The sequence below is a fragment of the Melopsittacus undulatus genome, chromosome 19 (assembly GCF_012275295.1).
Source record: "Melopsittacus undulatus isolate bMelUnd1 chromosome 19, bMelUnd1.mat.Z, whole genome shotgun sequence".
NCBI classification, from domain to species: domain Eukaryota; kingdom Metazoa; phylum Chordata; class Aves; order Psittaciformes; family Psittaculidae; genus Melopsittacus; species Melopsittacus undulatus.
The window spans coordinates 4,754,973-4,772,782 of NC_047545.1; the positions used below are offsets into that span (position 1 = coordinate 4,754,973).

At 50.2% G+C, this 17,810-nt stretch overlaps 1 protein-coding gene across 1 annotated transcript; it reads right to left on the reverse strand.

Moving 5' to 3' along the window:
- Window positions 1–2,757: 2,757 nt before the first annotated feature.
- On the reverse strand, window positions 2,758–15,369 carry ATCAY (ATCAY kinesin light chain interacting caytaxin). Its single transcript, XM_013130689.3, has 13 exons — window positions 15,184–15,369; window positions 13,726–13,855; window positions 9,573–9,637; window positions 9,038–9,259; window positions 8,243–8,428; window positions 7,602–7,704; window positions 6,912–7,043; window positions 6,424–6,510; window positions 5,813–5,911; window positions 5,559–5,594; window positions 4,818–4,853; window positions 4,050–4,082; window positions 2,758–3,502 (listed from the first exon to the last, which is right to left on the reverse strand). The coding sequence occupies exons 2-13, from the start codon at window positions 13,800–13,802 to the stop codon at window positions 3,493–3,495; spliced, it is 1,086 nt and encodes a 361-aa protein (XP_012986143.1). The 5' UTR covers window positions 13,803–13,855; window positions 15,184–15,369; the 3' UTR covers window positions 2,758–3,492.
- Window positions 15,370–17,810: the final 2,441 nt, after the last annotated feature.

Consider the following 17,810-nt stretch of genomic DNA (forward strand, 5'->3'; position numbering starts at 1 on the left):
TATAGGGGTACAATAATTCTGTCTGCAGCTAAAATGTGGCTATTTATGGATTCACCATCAGAAAAGCTCAGGAGAGGTAAAATCCGAGCTCAGAAAAATGGTGTTGATAATTCCTGCTGTTTGATAGGATACGATGCGTTCATAAATCAAAGTGTTGATCCTCTCGAGATGTTTGTCTGAGGCAAGGTCTGCTGTACACTGGAAACACTGACCAGTACAGCAGTATTGCTACAAGGATGGAGTTTATTTCAATTTTACTTTTTAACCATATGAATATATACATGGAGAAAATTCTAACGTCAATGGGCTTTTAAGAGCAAGATGTCGTTTTTTGCTGGTACAGCACAATTCTCAACTGCATCTCCAATGGAAGCACAGAGCTTGGCTGAGAAACCCCTCTGCAGATAGGCTGTGAGAGCAGCTCCCTGAGGAACTGGCAAAGAAACTTGCAAAATGGCTTCAGTCACCTCAGATCTCTTTGTCCTATTGGCACAGCTCAGGTAAGTCCAACTCCCTCCCAGTGCAGATACATCTGTCTGCAGGCTGTGAAACCTCAATCCGCTGCCCCTGAGTGGCTGCTGGTCTCCCACAGGTAGATCTGAGGTTGCAAGGATCTTCTGAAGATGAATGCAGTATTCTGGTGGTGTGTTTGTTACAGCATCCAGATCTGATCTTGCTTGAAGCCTGTGCAGGTCAATCGACACCAAACTTGTTGCCAATTTGCTTGTTTCTGTGTTTCTGTCAAAGAATTTGGAGCTACTTTGGTTTCCAGTCATATCTGAAAGCACTGAACAAGTTATGACCCTTTCTTTTTGTTGCTATAAAACCACACTTTTTACATTTAGCTGGAGTTGCAGGCTCTTTTCTATGTTGAAAGTCATCCAGCCAGGAGCATAACATCTACACACTCATATCATTGTATTAACAATTCAAATATAGTGCATACTACTTAGAGGGCTCTGTCAGAAAGTGCTCAAAGAACTTCCAAGCTGACTCTGGTGTTCCCACAACCAACCTCCTCCGTGTCTGCCTTTTGCCCAGCTGAACTTTTAGCCTTCAGAGGCTGAATGACTTGAAACAATACAAAGGTTCACCTTCAGGATTGCTCCTTCTGTAGTTGTTCTGCAAATGCAGACACAGTGTCTTTTCTTTGGGAAAACCCAAACCTCCAGATTCCTCTGGTATGGTAGCTACTGGGAACTGAGCAGTTGGTTTCTTCAGGTCTCAAGACTAAACATAATCGAGGTTTATCTTCCATGCCCATGTGTTCCCTAACAGCAGGATTTTTCCATGATGTTGGGAACATTTTTTTCCTGTTTAGTAATTACAGATATATAAAAGATTTCTGGAATTGTACTTTGAAAACATTATTAAATGATCTATTGGCTTTATTCTTTATAGAATTGTAAAGTTCCCTTTCAGTGTCCAACTGCATTGCATTCTTGCATGGAAAGCAGACAATTTCTTATCTGAATGCATAAAAATGGTCTTAAAAGAAATAAGGACAATCTAGGCTGAAGTGTTATCAGTGGGAGACAGTGAATTCCCATGTTCCTACACTACAAGCTTTGTGATTGTTACTAGTCTGAGCTAAAATTAATGCCACTGGAAGAGTCCTTTATTTCAGTGGGTTCCTTTAGTCCATTTGACAGCCCATGTGTGAAAAGGAGCACACAGCTTTGCAGGGAGGCTGAACCCGCTCATGTCTCGTAATCCCTGCCTGCTGCTTCTGCCTTGGAACAGATGAAGGCTGCCTGCGTGGAGAGCTCTGGCCAGAACTCCTTCTGTGGGGAGGTGTCATTGGCATGAAGCCCACACTCCAAACCCCCTGAAGTGCTGGTTTTCACTTGTATCACAGAATTCACCGACTCAGAATGAAGTTTCCAGAAAGCCACAGACATTGGTGCTTGCTTGGTGCTTATGAGACAGAATATGGGGTTTTTAATGCTGGGGGTGCAGTGCTCTGTTTGCCATGCAAAGGTCTGCTCAGTAAATACATCTGTGACTGAAGTAGGTGAGAAAAACACAGCAAAAGAGAAGTTAGAAAGCAGCTTTGATGCTCCTTTGTAGCAGTTAGGAAATAAAGATCTCATCTGTAGCAGTTTTAGTCACTGAAAGGAAAAAAGAGAAGCTTTATATATGCAGAGGAGACAGCCTTGAGGAAAACCTGGCTTTGCTGGAATTGTCCTCCAGAACCTATTGATGTGGTGGTGATTTCAAACAGCCATGAGCTGGGGCTTGCCAGCCTTGAACTGTTCCTTGAGTGCTGAAATAGTCAGGTAATTCTTCACCCACAAGAGGCTTTACCTGACGATTTGAGACTCGGTGAAAGATTTGGGTGAAATCAGGAGTTTCCAGATGATTTTTGGCCAAACAGTTTCTTAAATTTTCTTCCCTCCTCTGCTCACAGAATCCTCCCGAGTCCAGAACACAGATTTCAAGCATCTCGGTGCCACGTCTGCATCTCCTGGCTGCTGAGGAGCTGACCCCAGGCGCAGTGTCCTGCCTCACACCTGCAGCATTCTCCCCTTGGGTAGGTATGTGAGTAGATGAGGCCCCTCATTACCCAGGGATGGCAAGTAGGGAAATTCAAACATTTAGCAGCTTGTCTCCGCAATAGGAGGTATTAAGAGTGAATGATTGTCCAGTGTTGTGAGATCAATACAAGGACAAGGGGTGAAAAACTTCCCTGTCCATAAGGCTCCTTCTTAAAACCAGACCTTTTTGGTGTATGTGCACTGAGAGGAGAAGATGATTATTAGAAGCTCTGTGGAGGCTGCCATACCATACGGGACTTATCGGAGTGCCTTACAAACTGAGAGAGAGCAAACCAGGACAAAACCATGGCATTTACTGCTAGGAATGATTCTGTGTGAGTTAACTGGCAATGGATTAACTGGTCAAGGCTGGAGGAACTGCCTTGACTGGTGGGCACTTGGTATCTTCAGGAAGAAACACACACTGGCTGTAGCAAGGAGGGAAATGCACTCTTCTCATTCCATGTCCTGGTTGCCAGGTCTCTATGGAGGGAATGGGGGTTCAAAGCAGAATGTCTCAGTGCTGGCCAGCAGCAAGTTAGAGGAAGGGTTTATAATTTAAACAAAAAATATATCTCTTTTGGGGCTGGCAACTACTGCACTACAGGATGCTCTTCATTTACTAAGAGAAAACATGGCATCTATTTGCACTACTTAAGAGCTCTCCACAGACTATTACTGAAACATACTGGAACCTGTCCTGAAAAGTGCTATTCTTGGCTTGCTTGGGTTTGTGGCTTTGTTTCTTGTTTTTTCCTTGTCTGAACAGTTTTGAAAGGAATATGTTTCCAAAACGTTTAATGGACTTTGATTCCTGGAGACAGGGGAGGCAGGCTCCATGAGCTACAGAACTGGGAATAAGATGGTGACAAGGTCTTACACCAAAAGGTCATTTTCATGGGTGACTGCCAGGCTGCGTCATTCTTCTGCTCCATTCATTCCACTCTGCTTTGATTCACGACATACTGGGAAGGAACAGAAAGACAGAGTTATTTTTAGAAAGCAAATTGTAGTAAAAGTGTTGATATTCCCACGATGTAAAACCCAAAAATACAAGTATGTTTGGATGTAATCCTCTACTAAAACATATCAGGGGAAAAGAGAATGTTATTCATAGCTTTAATGGGCTTTCTTCTTCTCTAAGGATGTTTCCTGAGTGCATAGGACCATGGAAACGCTCCTGCCAGGTAAAGGAAGGCAGCTCTGCAATAAATACCCACGTACACACCCTACCCCAGGTAATTTCTCCTGTAGCTGAGACCAGCCCATGCTTTGGGATGAGCCACAGTGGTTGTGGCTGCAGCCACAGCAGGGTGAAGGTGGCAACAGCTTCTGGGTTTTACATCCCCCATGCACAAAGTGGGTGATGCCTCTTCTGTGTTGAGTGAGCAGCACCAGGGTGAAGAGGCCCTGGGCCTAACCCAATCCTGACTTTCCCATTTGTTAGTGGGTTACAGATGCAATGGAATCTGTCACATGGAGCCAAACAAAAGAGAAAGGTACAAATCAAACCTGGTTTCCTGATCTTCTGCTGGGGGCACAGGCCTGCTTGGAAGAGAACCAGCAAGACAAGAAGTGAATCTCCACCACAGACTAATCACCCTCTCTTTTCACCCCAGGGTCCCATTTGTTTCTCAGAACAATTCAGACTCAGCCAATGGACCTTGGCAATTTTTAGCAAAGCTCTTTTTTTCTCTGGGAAGAGAACAGCAGAAATTTGCACTGTTCCCCCTCAGGAGCTAGTTAGATAGAATTAAAAAAGAGACACTACATCACTCTGAAGCAGAGCCAAAACCAGGCCAAATTATCCTGGCCTAGGCTTTTGACACTGTCTCCCAAGCCTCCCTACAATTTTCCTCCCCATCTAATGTTACAGCCTCATATCTTGCCTTTACCGACAGCCAAGATGTGCTTGACAGCAGTTTTTGCCCCTCTGCATTGCACCATCCCACAAATGCTACGACTGAATGTCAGGAGAACATCCCCGGTGCCTCTGGCTCTGCTCCATGACCAAATGGGTTCACTGGCAGAGGTAAAAGGCAGTGTCAGGAATCTGTTGGCATAGGTGAAGGTCAGTAACACCACAAAAGTGATGGCAAAGGGAGCTGTGGGGAAAAGGAGAGGCTTTCTGAGGTCCCGGAGGCTTCAGTAATGTCCTGCTGGCTCCAGACATCTCCTGAGAGGTCAGACCAGCTTCCCCAGGGGGGCCACCAAGCAGTAGAGCCACTTGTGTCACTAAAGACTGGTTTTGTAAGTAAAGGATAAATAAAGAGCAGTTACCTTTCCTTCTCAGCCATGTCCTGTTTCTCTTCTGCCCTGTAAACACAAATCACTTTTGAAATCTATCATCTAGAAGCAAGCAGTGTAATACAGTTATCCAGAGTATTCCCAGGGCAATAGCTGGAACTGGGTGAGCTTTAGAGTCGTTTTAACCCAAAGCAGTTAGTGACTCTGTGATCACTCTCATGCTGAGCCAGCTGGTCTTGCCTCTACACATGATTGCCTTTTGCTTTTAGCAGAGCCAACTGCTATCACTGTTCATGGCCAGCACTTCTAACTGAAACCACTGGTGCCAGACCAGGCCTAGAAATGAAACAAAACTGTCAACTAATGCTCCTCTTTAAGCCACTTCAACAGAATGAAGTGGCTTTTACACTAAGCACCAGCTCTCACTTTCAGGTCAGTTTGCAGGGTTGGACGGGGCAAATGTGCTAGTTCATACAGAGAGTGATTTCTGCTGACCTTTGCTAGCACCTGCAGTGCATGCTCAGAGCAAGTGCACTCCTGGGGTTAAGAGGAACAGATCCATGGATAAATAACCTTTGAATCAAGCTGCTTCTCCCTCCTGCAGTTTTTGCTTACTTTGAGAAAATCAGTAGAAAGTAAGTGTAGGCTGTGGGATATCAGGGTAGGAGGAACACAGAATTGCCTGGTTATAGCACAAATAATGATGAAGGAACGCAACAACATCCTACAAAATGAATCCATCCCTCTTCCCCCTTCTCCCAGCATTAATTTTACCTTTCTTTTCTGGCCTTGATCCTCTCTTCTTCATATCTGCAACAAACAGGAAACAGGCTTTAAATGTTATCAGTCAGGAGTGTTCACCTTTAATAAAATGCAATGTTTGCTCTGAAGGTGACAGAAACTGCAACCCAGCACATTGTGCAGGCTCTTGCTTGGCACCAGGATAGGAGTAGGATAGGGTTCCAGTACATGGGGTCTGACTCAATGATATCCTGGTACATGTGTCCCAGGGTCCCTCTAACACTCACTGTAAGACGCAGTCTGGGATCTGCACGTGCTCCATTGGGATGAGTTGCTCCAGTTCCTCCAGGCTGTGAACATACTGGATCTTATTGATAAACTTCACACTGCCAGAGAAAGAAAGAGTGTGTGCTTGAGCTCTTGTTTTGATGTTCTCTCCATAGGAAGTCAGAAGTTTCCCAATGGAAATGGGGAGCTCTGCATCTCTGTATCCTCATTAGTCTCAATGTTCTCATCTCTTCCCAGTGTTGTTCTGCCAATGACTAAAAATCGTGGTGAGGTGCCACATTACTGTACCTCATGTTTCTTTGATCCTTGTTCCCCAGTATCCATAGGAGGAAAAAGGACCACCATTCCTGCTCTTCCCAGGAAATCTTTATGCGCTACCCACTGGGACAAACTTTGATCTGGATCCAGACCACCACAGTATCTCCTAAAACCACCTCTAGGGTTGGCCTTGGAAGCATCAGGGAGATGTAGGACAAGAGACAAACAGTGTCACCTTGGTTGCTACAAGTTCAAGGTGAGCTTAAGATCTGATTTGTGAGATTAAACTTTCACTCCAAACCCAGCCAAGTTTGGGAACGTGTTCTATGTACTGGGAACACATCACAGTTACCTGATGAAGGGTCTGGATATGGCCAGCACTGTCCGGATGAACCACGAGGGATGCACGATTATCAAAGCTTTGAGGTTTTTACGCAGCCTGTGGAAGAGCCATGGGACAGAACTCAGATTCAAAGTACCTTTCCTTAAACTCTGTCAGGGCACTAACAAGTGTCATGATGCTGATCAGCCACAGGTGGGTGTCTCCAGACAAAAGCCCTGCCCTTGGCCTTAGGAACCCTATGTCAGCTCCTAGCTGGCAGGCTGCAGGAGCGCTGCCTTGCTTGGGTGCTGTATTAGGCTGATCTCTGTGAAGGTGCTTGTGAGGGCAAGAGGGTGATGCAGAGAGCCTGGAGCAAGTCAGAAAGCTGTAACAGGATGGAATGACAGCATCTGGAGAGGGATGAAGGCAGCTGCCTGGGAAGGCTGTGAAGAAGCAGTGGAAGAGATGTGGGAAGAAGACTGGGAAGAATGAAGAGGCAACACCAATGGGATTCTCACCTTCTGTCTATCATTTGGTAGCATTTCTTCAGCCAACCCAGGCCTGGCATCCTCCTGCGAGGTGTTGCTCCATTCAGGTACACAATCATATAGTCCTCAGCTACCAGCAGCTCCAGGCTACTGATCACATATCTGTTGGGTGGTGACCAAAAGGAACAGGAATATGAGACTCAAAAAAGGTCCCTGAGGCTTCCTTAAGTGCCTGTGTGCTACCTCTAAAGCCCTCCAGACCCTTTCTTTGCAGGCCTTGGAATAGAGCAGGAAGCTGGCACCACTGTAGGATTATTATCTCATTATGCCCTGGAGGGGGGTAATTCTCTGGGATCAGTGTTCACATAGTGCAAGCACTGATGGACATCCCTGCGCTGTTCTTCTGCCTAGCAAGAGCATCTACCAGCTCTTCAGCACTGTGTACATATGCTCTGCCCTGGCTGTGAGTCCATCACTGGCATAATTAACAGTGAACGGTTGAATGCTTTGACTCATTGGACTTGGATGTGAACTCTGTGGACAGTGTCTCACCCAGTGATGCTCGCCCCAGTCTGCAGCTGCACACTGGGTACCTTTGGCCTGGATTCAAGCTATTTCCAGCTGAGGTTTGGGATGCACTGAATACATGGAAACTGCTCCATTGGAGCCCCAGTTACCTTCCCTGCCCTCCCCCCTCACAGACCTTGACCAGCCACTTACAGGAAGAGATTCTCCATGATGTAGTGATAATCAGCCAGGTTACTGTCTGGCAGGTAGCAGGCAGCAAAGACAATGATGGCATTGAGACCTTCTCCATAGTATCCTGGGAAAGAAAGACACAGGCAGCATCAGTGACATTTTCCAAGGGAGAAGATGTGAGAGCCAAAGGGAAGATGCATTGCTAAATTTGGGCCTGGGCTGGTTTTTGTGCCTCTGTTGAGCCCCAGGTAAGTGTTTGTACCTCTTACAGGCCTCTCACACAGTCAGAATTGCCCCTGCTGCTGGTTTTGGCTATAACATGCATGTGGGATTTGGGGAAGGAATTTGTGTATGTCATAGCATAGAGCTGAGAGCTTTGCCCTGCGTTGTGGCTGGGATTTGCTTGGATTTCAGGGATGGTGACTCTCTGGTCAGAGCCAGCATTATCCCTGCTTTGGTTTACAGAAGCATTGCTCCAGTGACTGTGTGTTTCTTAGCATGAGCTAGGTGCTTTGTGCTTCTCTGCCACACAGCAATACAAAACAAATAGCAATGTCCCCCTAAGGACAGTCAGAACAATCAGTGACAGCATCCCCTCCAGCTCCACAAAGATGGACTGAAGGAAAGACAGCAAGGCAGGCCCAGGCTGTCCTCCTCCTCACCTCCGTGTGTCACCACCCGCATGTAGGGTTTGATCATCTGGAGGTCGATGCGGTGTTCCTGCTCCCCAATGATGACAGTCCTCCAGAGCCGCCCGTTAGTAGCACTCCCATCTTCTGTGCCACCATCCCCAAACAGGTCTGCGCTGTCCCCTGGCATGTTCTTGGCTGTGGCCACAGGAGTGTCATCTGGCAGAGGGACAAACATTGCTGCCTTTCATATAACATACAGAGAGGCTCTGCAAGAGCTTTGGTGTGCAATTACTGACAATAACAACCACAGGATCATCTGTTTTGTTTGCAGCTTTGAGCTGTGTAACTCTGTGGTTCTTAATAATCTAGAATGGTCTTGGTTGAAAAGGACCTTAAAGCTCCTCCAGCTCCAACCCCTGCCATGGGCAGGGACCCCTTCCACTGGAGCAGCTGCTCCAAGCCCTGTGTCCAACCTGGCCTTGAGCACTGCCAGGGATGGGGCAGCCACAGCTTCTCTGGGCACCCTGTGCCAGAGCCTCAGCACCCTCACAGGGAACAGCTTCTGCCTCAGAGCTCAGCTCAGTCTCCCCTCGGGCAGGTTCAAGCCATTCCCCTTGGCCTGTCCATATGGGCCTTTGTCCAAAGCCCCTCTTGTTTCTTTGTTCCAACCTTGTTCCATTGCCAAATTGTAATAGAAATAAGCTTAACATCTCATGCTGCTGCTTATAGTACCTCAGCTGCTGATGGTGAATGTCAAAAGTGCTTGAAATGAGGTTAAAGAAAGCCGCAGCCCCTGCAAATATTCACCCAGAACCAGCTTTTTACCTTCCCATTCCAGTTCGTTCCCATTCCCCAGGAATTCAAGGGAATCTGTCTCGTCAGGAGTCTCGATATCATCCACATTAATATCCAGGTCATCTGGTGTGTCCAGGAAGTCATCGGAGAGAATGGAGCCTTCACTCTGGTCCAGGGAAATGTTGATTTCAGGTGCAACAAGTGTCTTCCGCTTACGATGCGCCCCGTTAAAGTTTAAAGTATTGGGGTGAGCTGGAGTTAAAAGGAAAATAACTGACAGGTTGTCCTCCTGCTGTATCCTGAGTGCAAGACATGGTGCTATCATCATCACATTGCAGGCTATGGTCTTGGAAGCTAAGGGTGGTGGATCAGAGCTGGGCAGTACTGGACACTACAGGTATGGGTGGATAAAAGTGCCCACACTTCCAAGATACCTTTCTCCTCCCCCAGCTCCTTGTGAAAGATCAGCAAATCCAAATCTCTGCTGGTTTCATCTCCCACATGGGAGTTTTGATGGATACTCCAAGGGATCTGCCTTCCACCCTATCTGCAAGCTGGTACTTACAGGATGTGTTCTCATCTTCTGTAGGGCTGCCCAGTGACTCCATCCCCGTCTCCTCCGGGAGAGGTCTGCAGGCAAGCCAAGATGTGGAGGTCAAGAGACAGGAGGTAACAGGTAGTGTTAAGGAGGGAGTTCCTCCATGACAGCCAGTGGAGAGAAGTGGGGACATCAGGGAAACCCATGCAGCCCCTGTGTGCTCTGCCCCTTCCCTTCTGCCTGAGAGCTCAGCCTGAGGGTGATTTGCCCAAGAGCAGCCCAGCAACTGTGCTCTCTGCCTGGAGTCCTGTGTGATCCCTGGTAACCTCCAAGCCATCCCACCAATTCAGCCCTCAATCTGCCATTCAGCCAAGAGGCTTGAAAATCCAGCCAGGGACATGGGAACAAATCCTGTCCCCTGAAGAGCCTTGTAACATCCTCACTGTCTCCATATCCCCATTTTTATCTCCACCAGAAGTTTGGGAGGCAGTGCCCAGCTCTAGGGCACCTCTTCAAGGGAACCAGGGAGCATCTTCTGCAGTTGTCTGTGCTCCTGTTCCCTGCACAGTGTAGGTAATGCAGTGGGCTGTCCAGACAACCTGAATTCAGCTGTTCCTAAGCCCAGGGAGGGATGTTTTGATCCCAGCAGCAGCTGAACTAGTGCTGGATACTGAGCACAAGAGCACTTTGTACTCTCTGCTAATGGCTTTGTAAAGTGCATCCTGCTTTCTGTCCCAGGCCCTGGCTGCAGCAGAGAACTTCAGCCACCTCTCCCAGGAGGCAGGTCAAGGGAGAACACCTTTGCCCCAAGTGTTCAACACAAGGATCAAATCTCCGTTGTGATCCCAGAATTGTCACCTCATCTCAGCCTCATCTGACAAGAGCTGACTGTGACACCCAAACCCTGCCAAGGGTTGAAGGCAGGTTCATCCTGAGCTAAGCTGCAGATACCAGCAGTCAAACCCATATTTTGGATCTAAAGGCTGACCCACTGCTCCCTTCCTGGGTTCCATGGCAGAGGTCAGGATCTGCAGCTTGTACTTGGCTCCTGTGAAGTCCCCATGTCTCCAGCCAGAGGCTGGAAGCACTGATTCATTTCAAGTTGACTTTCCTGTACAGATGCTAACGCCCAATCTTATTATGTGGCTGTCACGCTTTGGAAGTTGATGAAGTTACCCCGATACTGGTCAGGAGCAAGTGAAGTCAGGATATGTCCCCAGTACTGCAGCCAGGAACCCTGCCTGGTGGCTGAGCAGCACTGCCACCCTGAGCTGGACACCTCCTGCACACTTTGCCCCTTCATTTGAGCTGAGCCTTGTGCCTGTCCCCTGGTGACCAAACCCCACCAACCCCCAGGCAAGTTCATGTCAAAGGTCTCTTTAAAAGAGACCTGAGCTGTCCTCATTTCACCTGCCCCTTGCTGGATGCTCAAGAGGGGAAGAGCTAATGCCCCTAGGTATGAAATCCCAGGTGCTGGGACAGGGGGTACCCACCAGTCTGAGGGCAGCACCCAAAGGGATGGGGCTGTGTGTAGGGCTGTGGTCCAGGGGTGATGGAGCCCGGTACCTCTGCATCCACACTCTCTGCCCTACAAAGGCTCCTCTTTGTGCTGGCATCACACCAGAGCCACCAGCTAAATTAAACCCTATAAATATTTAGATTAAGGGATAATCCTCTCCTAGCTGGTTATTGTATATTTATGAGCGTTGAAGGCCTGATCAAAGGCGCTTGCTCCTTGCTTGTGCAGCAGCCAGACCCCGTGGGCTGCCACTATATTCCTGAGCACTCAGAAAGGTCCCTCTGCCCTCTCCAACTTCTCTTCCTCCCTTTTGCTTTTGTCTGCAGGGGCCTGGCCAGTTGGTTGTCTGTGAGCTGCGCCTGGCACAACCTGAGCATGGAGCATCACAAGGGCACCAGGCCCAGCCGTACCCCAGTACATGCTGCAGTCGGGCACTCTGTGCCCAGTGCTAGGATTCATTTAATGGGAGCAATTCCAAAGTCCGAGGTGAAGAAAAGGCCGTTCTTACCTTCCCCAAGGGGGCTCCGCTCACCACCTCCCAGCCTCAGGGTAAACCCTCCTTCCCAAACGCAGCCAGCCCCAGATGTTCCGAAGGAAGCAGGTTCCCTAAGCACCGGGGGCCACCGTTTCCCTTCCTGCTGCCCCCTTTCCTCCTCCGAGCACCTCCTGTCGGGCCCCAACCGGCCTGAGCCGTCAGTGCCCGTGAGCCGAGGGATGCTGCTGGAGTGAGCATGCTCCTGCATCCGCCCCGCGGCAGCCACAGCATCCGCGCAGGACCGGCACCAGCAGCGGCAGGAGGGGGGACCCTTTCCTACCCCTTGTGCTCCCACAGGGATGGGAATGGCACCGAGTGCCCTTAGCGAGAGGCTGGATTCAGTTTTCCCAGCCCTGAGCTTTGTCTAGGGTATGGTTGGGTCTTTTTTTGTCTGTGGCAAGATTGGTTAATCACAGCTAAGCAAAAATAGCTATGCAGCAAATCATCTGCTGGAGAGCTGCTGTCCCACATGCAGCAGCTTCTGCCCTATTATTTTAATGCTTTCAGGGGGGAAGTGTCTTGAAAATGATAATTTCTTTATTTCCAGTGCTAGTTAAACACAGCTGCAGCCACTCATTTGCCTCCTGTCTGGCTGGGCTCTACTGCACTTGCATCATTCCTGCTTTAATCCCTCTGCAGCAGCCCATCAGCAGGATGGGGACCTTGCCACCCAGCCATGGTGACATCCCCATGTGCTTTGTTTGCTGGGTATGAGTGATGCTGCCTGTGCAAGATGGTGCTGAGGGCTCTGCAGAAGAGATGGACCCTGAAGGCTTGACTGTGGCTGGGGTCGGTTTGCTGCTTGCAGGGCAAGTGTGAAGCAGAGCCTGGCAGCTCCTGCTCCAAGGTGATGATGGTGTGGGTTAGTGCCTGGGACTAGCTTGGTCCTAGGTTTTATCATTGAATCCCAGACTGGTTTGGGTTGAAGTGATCTTAAAGATCCTCCAGTTCCAACCCTGCCATGGGCAGGGACACCTTCCATTGGAGCCAACCTGGACTTAAACACTTCCATAGACCTTTGGGGAACTTTGAGTCAATGCTCTCCCTTCTGTACCTCCCTTTCCCTTCTACTCAGTTAAAAGCTTGTCAGCACAGTGCTCTGGGGGAGCCTTAGGTTGGCAGAGCTCCATCAGCCCAAAGCTCAGCTCTCAGAGGAAAGAAAAGCAAGGAACCCATCCGAGGAACCCAAGGCCTTGGCTGAGCCCATCTCTGGCCAGCGGAAGGATGAGCTGTGTCCCGTGAGCCGGGTGCTGTGCTGGCAGACAGAGGTGCTCAGATCCGTGCTGCAGCTGGAGCCAGGGTGAACAGAGCCAGGCTCATCCGCGGTGCCAAGGGGAACAGGAGACCCTTTCTCCCAGGGCAGGGGCTGTGTGTGCCCCCCCGCAGAGCACACTGTGCCTCTGTCTCTGCATACAGCAGCTCTGTGGGCTGCTCACGGAGCTCAGCTGCAGCTGGGACAGGGAGACACAGCCCTGAGAAGCCCCTCAGCAACACAGACCCCAGCTGCAGCAGGGCTTGGTGTTGGCCAGTGCTGGATGTGTGGGGCAGCACCTTTGGGTGGCTCTGGGGAGTTTAGGGCACACTGAGTGTACAGGGACGCTCTCTTTGGTGTTCTATACTGTTAATAAAGCATCTGTGAAGGTGAAAGATGCCACTTTGGCACCTTCTGTCACCCACCCAAAGGTTTGAAACCATTCAGGTTCTGCCTGTCAGTGCCCATGGTCATTGCATCCCAATGACTCTGCTTCCTGTGGCAAATTCCTGGTGAAGCAGCCATTGCTCTGTCTGGGGAGATACGGCTTGATTCAGAGATTGGGAAGGAGTCCATCCACCCCACGTGCCTCCATCCATCCATCCCTATAAGCATCCTTACTAATCTCCCTGTACTCCATACCAGCTCCTTACCCTCTCCTTGGTGTGCTCACAGAGGGTTGCCAGAAGCCTCCCAAAATCCCTAAGCATTTAGAGCAACCTTGCTATAAAGGTCCTGCTCTCTGGCCAGAACTGCCCTGTTGGAGCTCAGACTCCTGTTGCTTCTGGTGGGAGGGCCCTGCATGCTCCAAGCCCTGCAGGTTTCCTACAGGAAGAAGCCAAATTCTCCTTGACATTTTTGGCAGGGAACAAACCTTGGGAAGTCCTCATCTTGCCACTCTTCCTTCACATCCACGTTCTCCATCCGCAGAGTGGCCTCTGTGGTCCCCATGGTGCTCAGAGAAGGGCTGGCTGCACAGCAGGTCCCTTGAGGAAGGGCTTGGGCTGGAAGGTGGAAGGCAGAGGTTGGCACCAAACCATTCAGAGCTGGTATGCTGACACCCTGCCCCACAGAGAAGGAAGGGTAAGGGGACTTGTGGCTACTTGCCATGCTTTGGACAAGGAGGTGAGGCTGGCCCTGGCCGAGCAGTAGGTGTATATCTGTGCTGTGGCCTTAGCTCTTCTCCTTGAGGATCAACCCTCTCTGGGCTGATGCCCACCCATTTTCCCCTTGCTGCTTCTCTTCCAGTACAAACCTCTACATAAACAAGCACCTCTGAAGTGTGGCAGAAAGGGCAGAAATTGCCCCTCCCAGGCTGCTTTTAGGTTGGGTTGGCAGAAGCATCATTTTCTGGCCTGGGCAGAAGTTAAGGGCTTTGGGGTTTGGTTTTGCAGAGCAATTCCCGACTGCTGCTCCCGGTTTGTTCTCCATCCCCACACTTGTCCCTGTACCCTGAGAGAAATGGGGCTGAGGGCTTAGGACCAGCTCTGGTTGGAGAGAGCGGGTACAATGGATGCTGCTGTGGCTGAGCTGAGCTGCACCTGAGCCTGGAGGGGACAAGGTCAGGCCTTATCCTGTACCAGAAGATGCTGATGTGGAACCAGCTCCTATGTTGGGCACGTGCATTTACCCACTGCAGGTCAGTTCTGAAACGTTCTTCCTGCAATCATCTTTTACACTGTAAATGTATCCAGGCCCTGGCTGGATAATAATGTATTCTGTTTAGGATAAGGGACCCAGGGTGATTTCCGAAGTGGATGGGGCTGCACTGTCTGTCCCCCAGTGCCAGGGAAATCAGCATCTAGCAGAGCCTGACCCATTGCTGTAAGGCTGTTCTAGAGAGCCAGTTCCTTTCCTGCTTCTTTGGGGGTTTGTCTTTAGAGGGGATGTTGCTGGTGATGATCTGGAGAGAGATAAATCTGTTTGTATCTGCTTTAAAGGAATGTAGGGGCCTGAGTAAATCCAGCATCCGCCTTTATGACAGGCACTGGCAGAGCCTGGGATCAGAGCAGAGCTGCTGGGAGCGTGGCAGCTCTCAGCCCATCCCAGCACACACGTTCTGCATCCTTCCTCTGGACTGCATGCAATGCCCATGCCACTGTCACACATGTCTCCATTTTTGCTTCCTCTGCATGCAGCCAAAGGAGATACCTTGGGGCTGAGAGAGACCCCACCTTCCTCCTCCCCACCGCTCTCATCTGCTAACCCTGAATGCATCATGGAGGGAGGACGAGAAAGGAAAGCTATGAAGCAAACCCCAGGCTGGAGTGGGATGTTTGTCAGCATCAGACATCCCCCAGCAGTATGGAAGCCCAGACGATGCTGTACTCACCAGTGCCTGTGGCTAGTGAGGAACAAAGGAGATCCTGCCTGTATCCCGGGTAGGCATTCCTCCCGATGGAGACGGGCTGCTCAGGAGCTCCAGCGCCTGGATCCGGGCGCAGACGTGTGCGGCTTTCCCAGCGGAGCCGTGTGGGGATGCATCTAGGTCGGCCTTTCTCACAGCACTCCTTGCTTGGTGAATTGGATTTTGCTGCAAGGGGGGGGGTGAATTGAGGACAGTTATTTGTATTCTTCCATGGCTGCTGCTTCCTCTGCTGCCTCCCTCCCTTCCAAGGTAGCTGATGATTACATTCTGCTTGCAGCTGGCTAAGCCTCAGCTCTAAGGCAGCCAATTGCTTTTGTGTGTGAGGAGGATGGCGGTGGTGGTGCTGGCAGGGAGGGGGGTGCTATGGAGGATGGGAGGAGAGAGGAGCTGAAAGGACCCCCCCTTCCAGTGTCACCGCTCCTCCAATTGGCTGCAAGGTACCAAATCTCTCCCTACACTCTTCCTCCGGATGAAGGATGCTGCCGGGGCTGAGCACAGCCTCTTGCTGCTTTCAGTGGGAGCAAGGGATGCCCATCATCCAGCAGGATCCAGCCCTGGAGGAGACGTGGGAACTGGAGACGGGTGGCTGGGAAGGGAAGGGCTTTTTAAGACAGTGCATCGTTCACGTAGAAAGTCAAAGGTGGCCTCGGCGCGTGGTACGTGTAGGATTTAATGGTCTTTGCACATGCAAAGTTCATTTGTACCTAAACCTCAGGCACTGATCTCACTTCTGGCTGCACAGACAGACCCAACAGAGGGTCCTCCTTGTGCTGGGATGTCAGCTTCCCTTCCAGAGAGTCTGTAACTGCATCAGAGCAAGAGATCTTTGCTGGTTCCTTTGCAATCTAAAAGTGAAGGAAGCAGCAGTGATTTTCACCTGCCTTCTGGTTCCTGGGCTCCATCCAAGAGCTTTTCTTCCAGCCTGGACCAAAGCCTCAACCCAGCCACAGGCAAAGGCAGGTCAGTTTGATGTCTGCTGTCAAATTCCCTCCCACATTTGCATCGTGCAGCCGCTGTGCTTCCTGCTGTGCAATGATGAAGGTAACTCCTGCTTTAGTAGTGACCCCCAGTGACAGAAGTGTAAAAGTTTGTCTTCTACCCTCTTACACAGTCTCAGCTGTAGGGACAGGCCAAGGGGAATGGCTTGAACCTGCCCGAGGGGAGACTGAGCTGAGCTCTTAGGCAGAAGCTCATCCCTGTGAGGGTGCTGAGGCGCTGGCACAGGGTGCCCAGAGAAGCTGTGGCTGCCCCATCCCTGGCAGTGCTCAAGGCCAGGTTGGACACAGGGGCTTGGAGCAGCTGCTCCAGTGGAAGGGGTCCCTGCCCGTGGCAGGGGTTGGAGCTGGAGGAGCTTTAAGGCTCCCTCCAACACAAACCAGTCCAGGATTCGATGATGAATTCTGTGAGTGGCTCCTGTGTGATGAGGTGTTAAGGGCAGCATTTCCTCAACCTAATGGATGTCACTGTAAGGAAAATGACACACATCAGTGATAGCCAAATGCTGGCAACTCCTAGCCACATGCATGGTCAGCCTGGTAGATCCTGGGTCAGAGGGTTGGTGAGGTATTACCCTTCAATACCTGATCACCCTTCCCCACAGGGTGCTCAGGCATTGGAACAGGCTGCCCAGGGCAGGGCTGCAGGCACCGGCCCTGCAAGTGTGCACACAGAGTGGGGACGAGGCCTCAGTGCCATGGGGCAGTGGTGGCCTTGGCACTGCTGGGCACCAGTTGGACTTAATGAGCTTAAAGGGCTTTTCCAACTTGGGTAATTTGATGATTCTATGGTTTCGGGCATCCCTGTGGTGCAGGATACACAGGATACTTATGGATGCTTTAGGGATGTATTATATTTCTTTATATATGTATTATATATTTCTATAGTAGAAGCAGAAGATCCATGAGGACAGAAAGACGCCAGGAATCCTGTAACACTTGTTGGCTCCAAAGTCAATTGTCACACGCTGCAGAGTCATCTCTGGTAAAGGTGAATATTTGCCTTTTGCCTTCATTTTTACATAAACCCCTTTTTTCCCCTCATGTTTCCCAAGGCAGTTTAAAGCTGAGAGGCACAGTCGGGGGGGGGGGGGGGGGGGGGCAGAGGGCAGCAGATGTGTGCATAGGGCAGAGTATGAATGCCATCTACTGGCTGCATTCCCGGGATCTGGAGCGAGTGTCCCCTTTCCAAAGCCATCCCCCTGCTCACCGAGGTATTTCATTGAGCACATTCTGATGGGCTGAGGTAGCCCAGCTCTGCTTGCCAGGCCTAATGGCTTTGCTGGGAGTCCATTTGCTCCAGCTACTCTGGGATGTACAAAGTGAACACTGCCCCAGGCTGCTTTACCAGCACTACAATTCCTCCAGGAATTCGGTGCTGAGCCCAACTCCTGTGGAATCCTGCCTATTTGGAGGAGGTGACAGCAAGGCAAGGGGAAGTGTTGTGCAGGATCAGGTCCTTCCTGGCACTGGGTGTTTTCCCAAGCAGCTTTTTCTCCCCTGCTCCAGCCTCTCTCCCAGGCTCCTGTCACTTGGAAGTGTGTTTTAATGTCACCTGATAGCCTGATTTTCCAATCTGTGAGCCAGATACCTGAT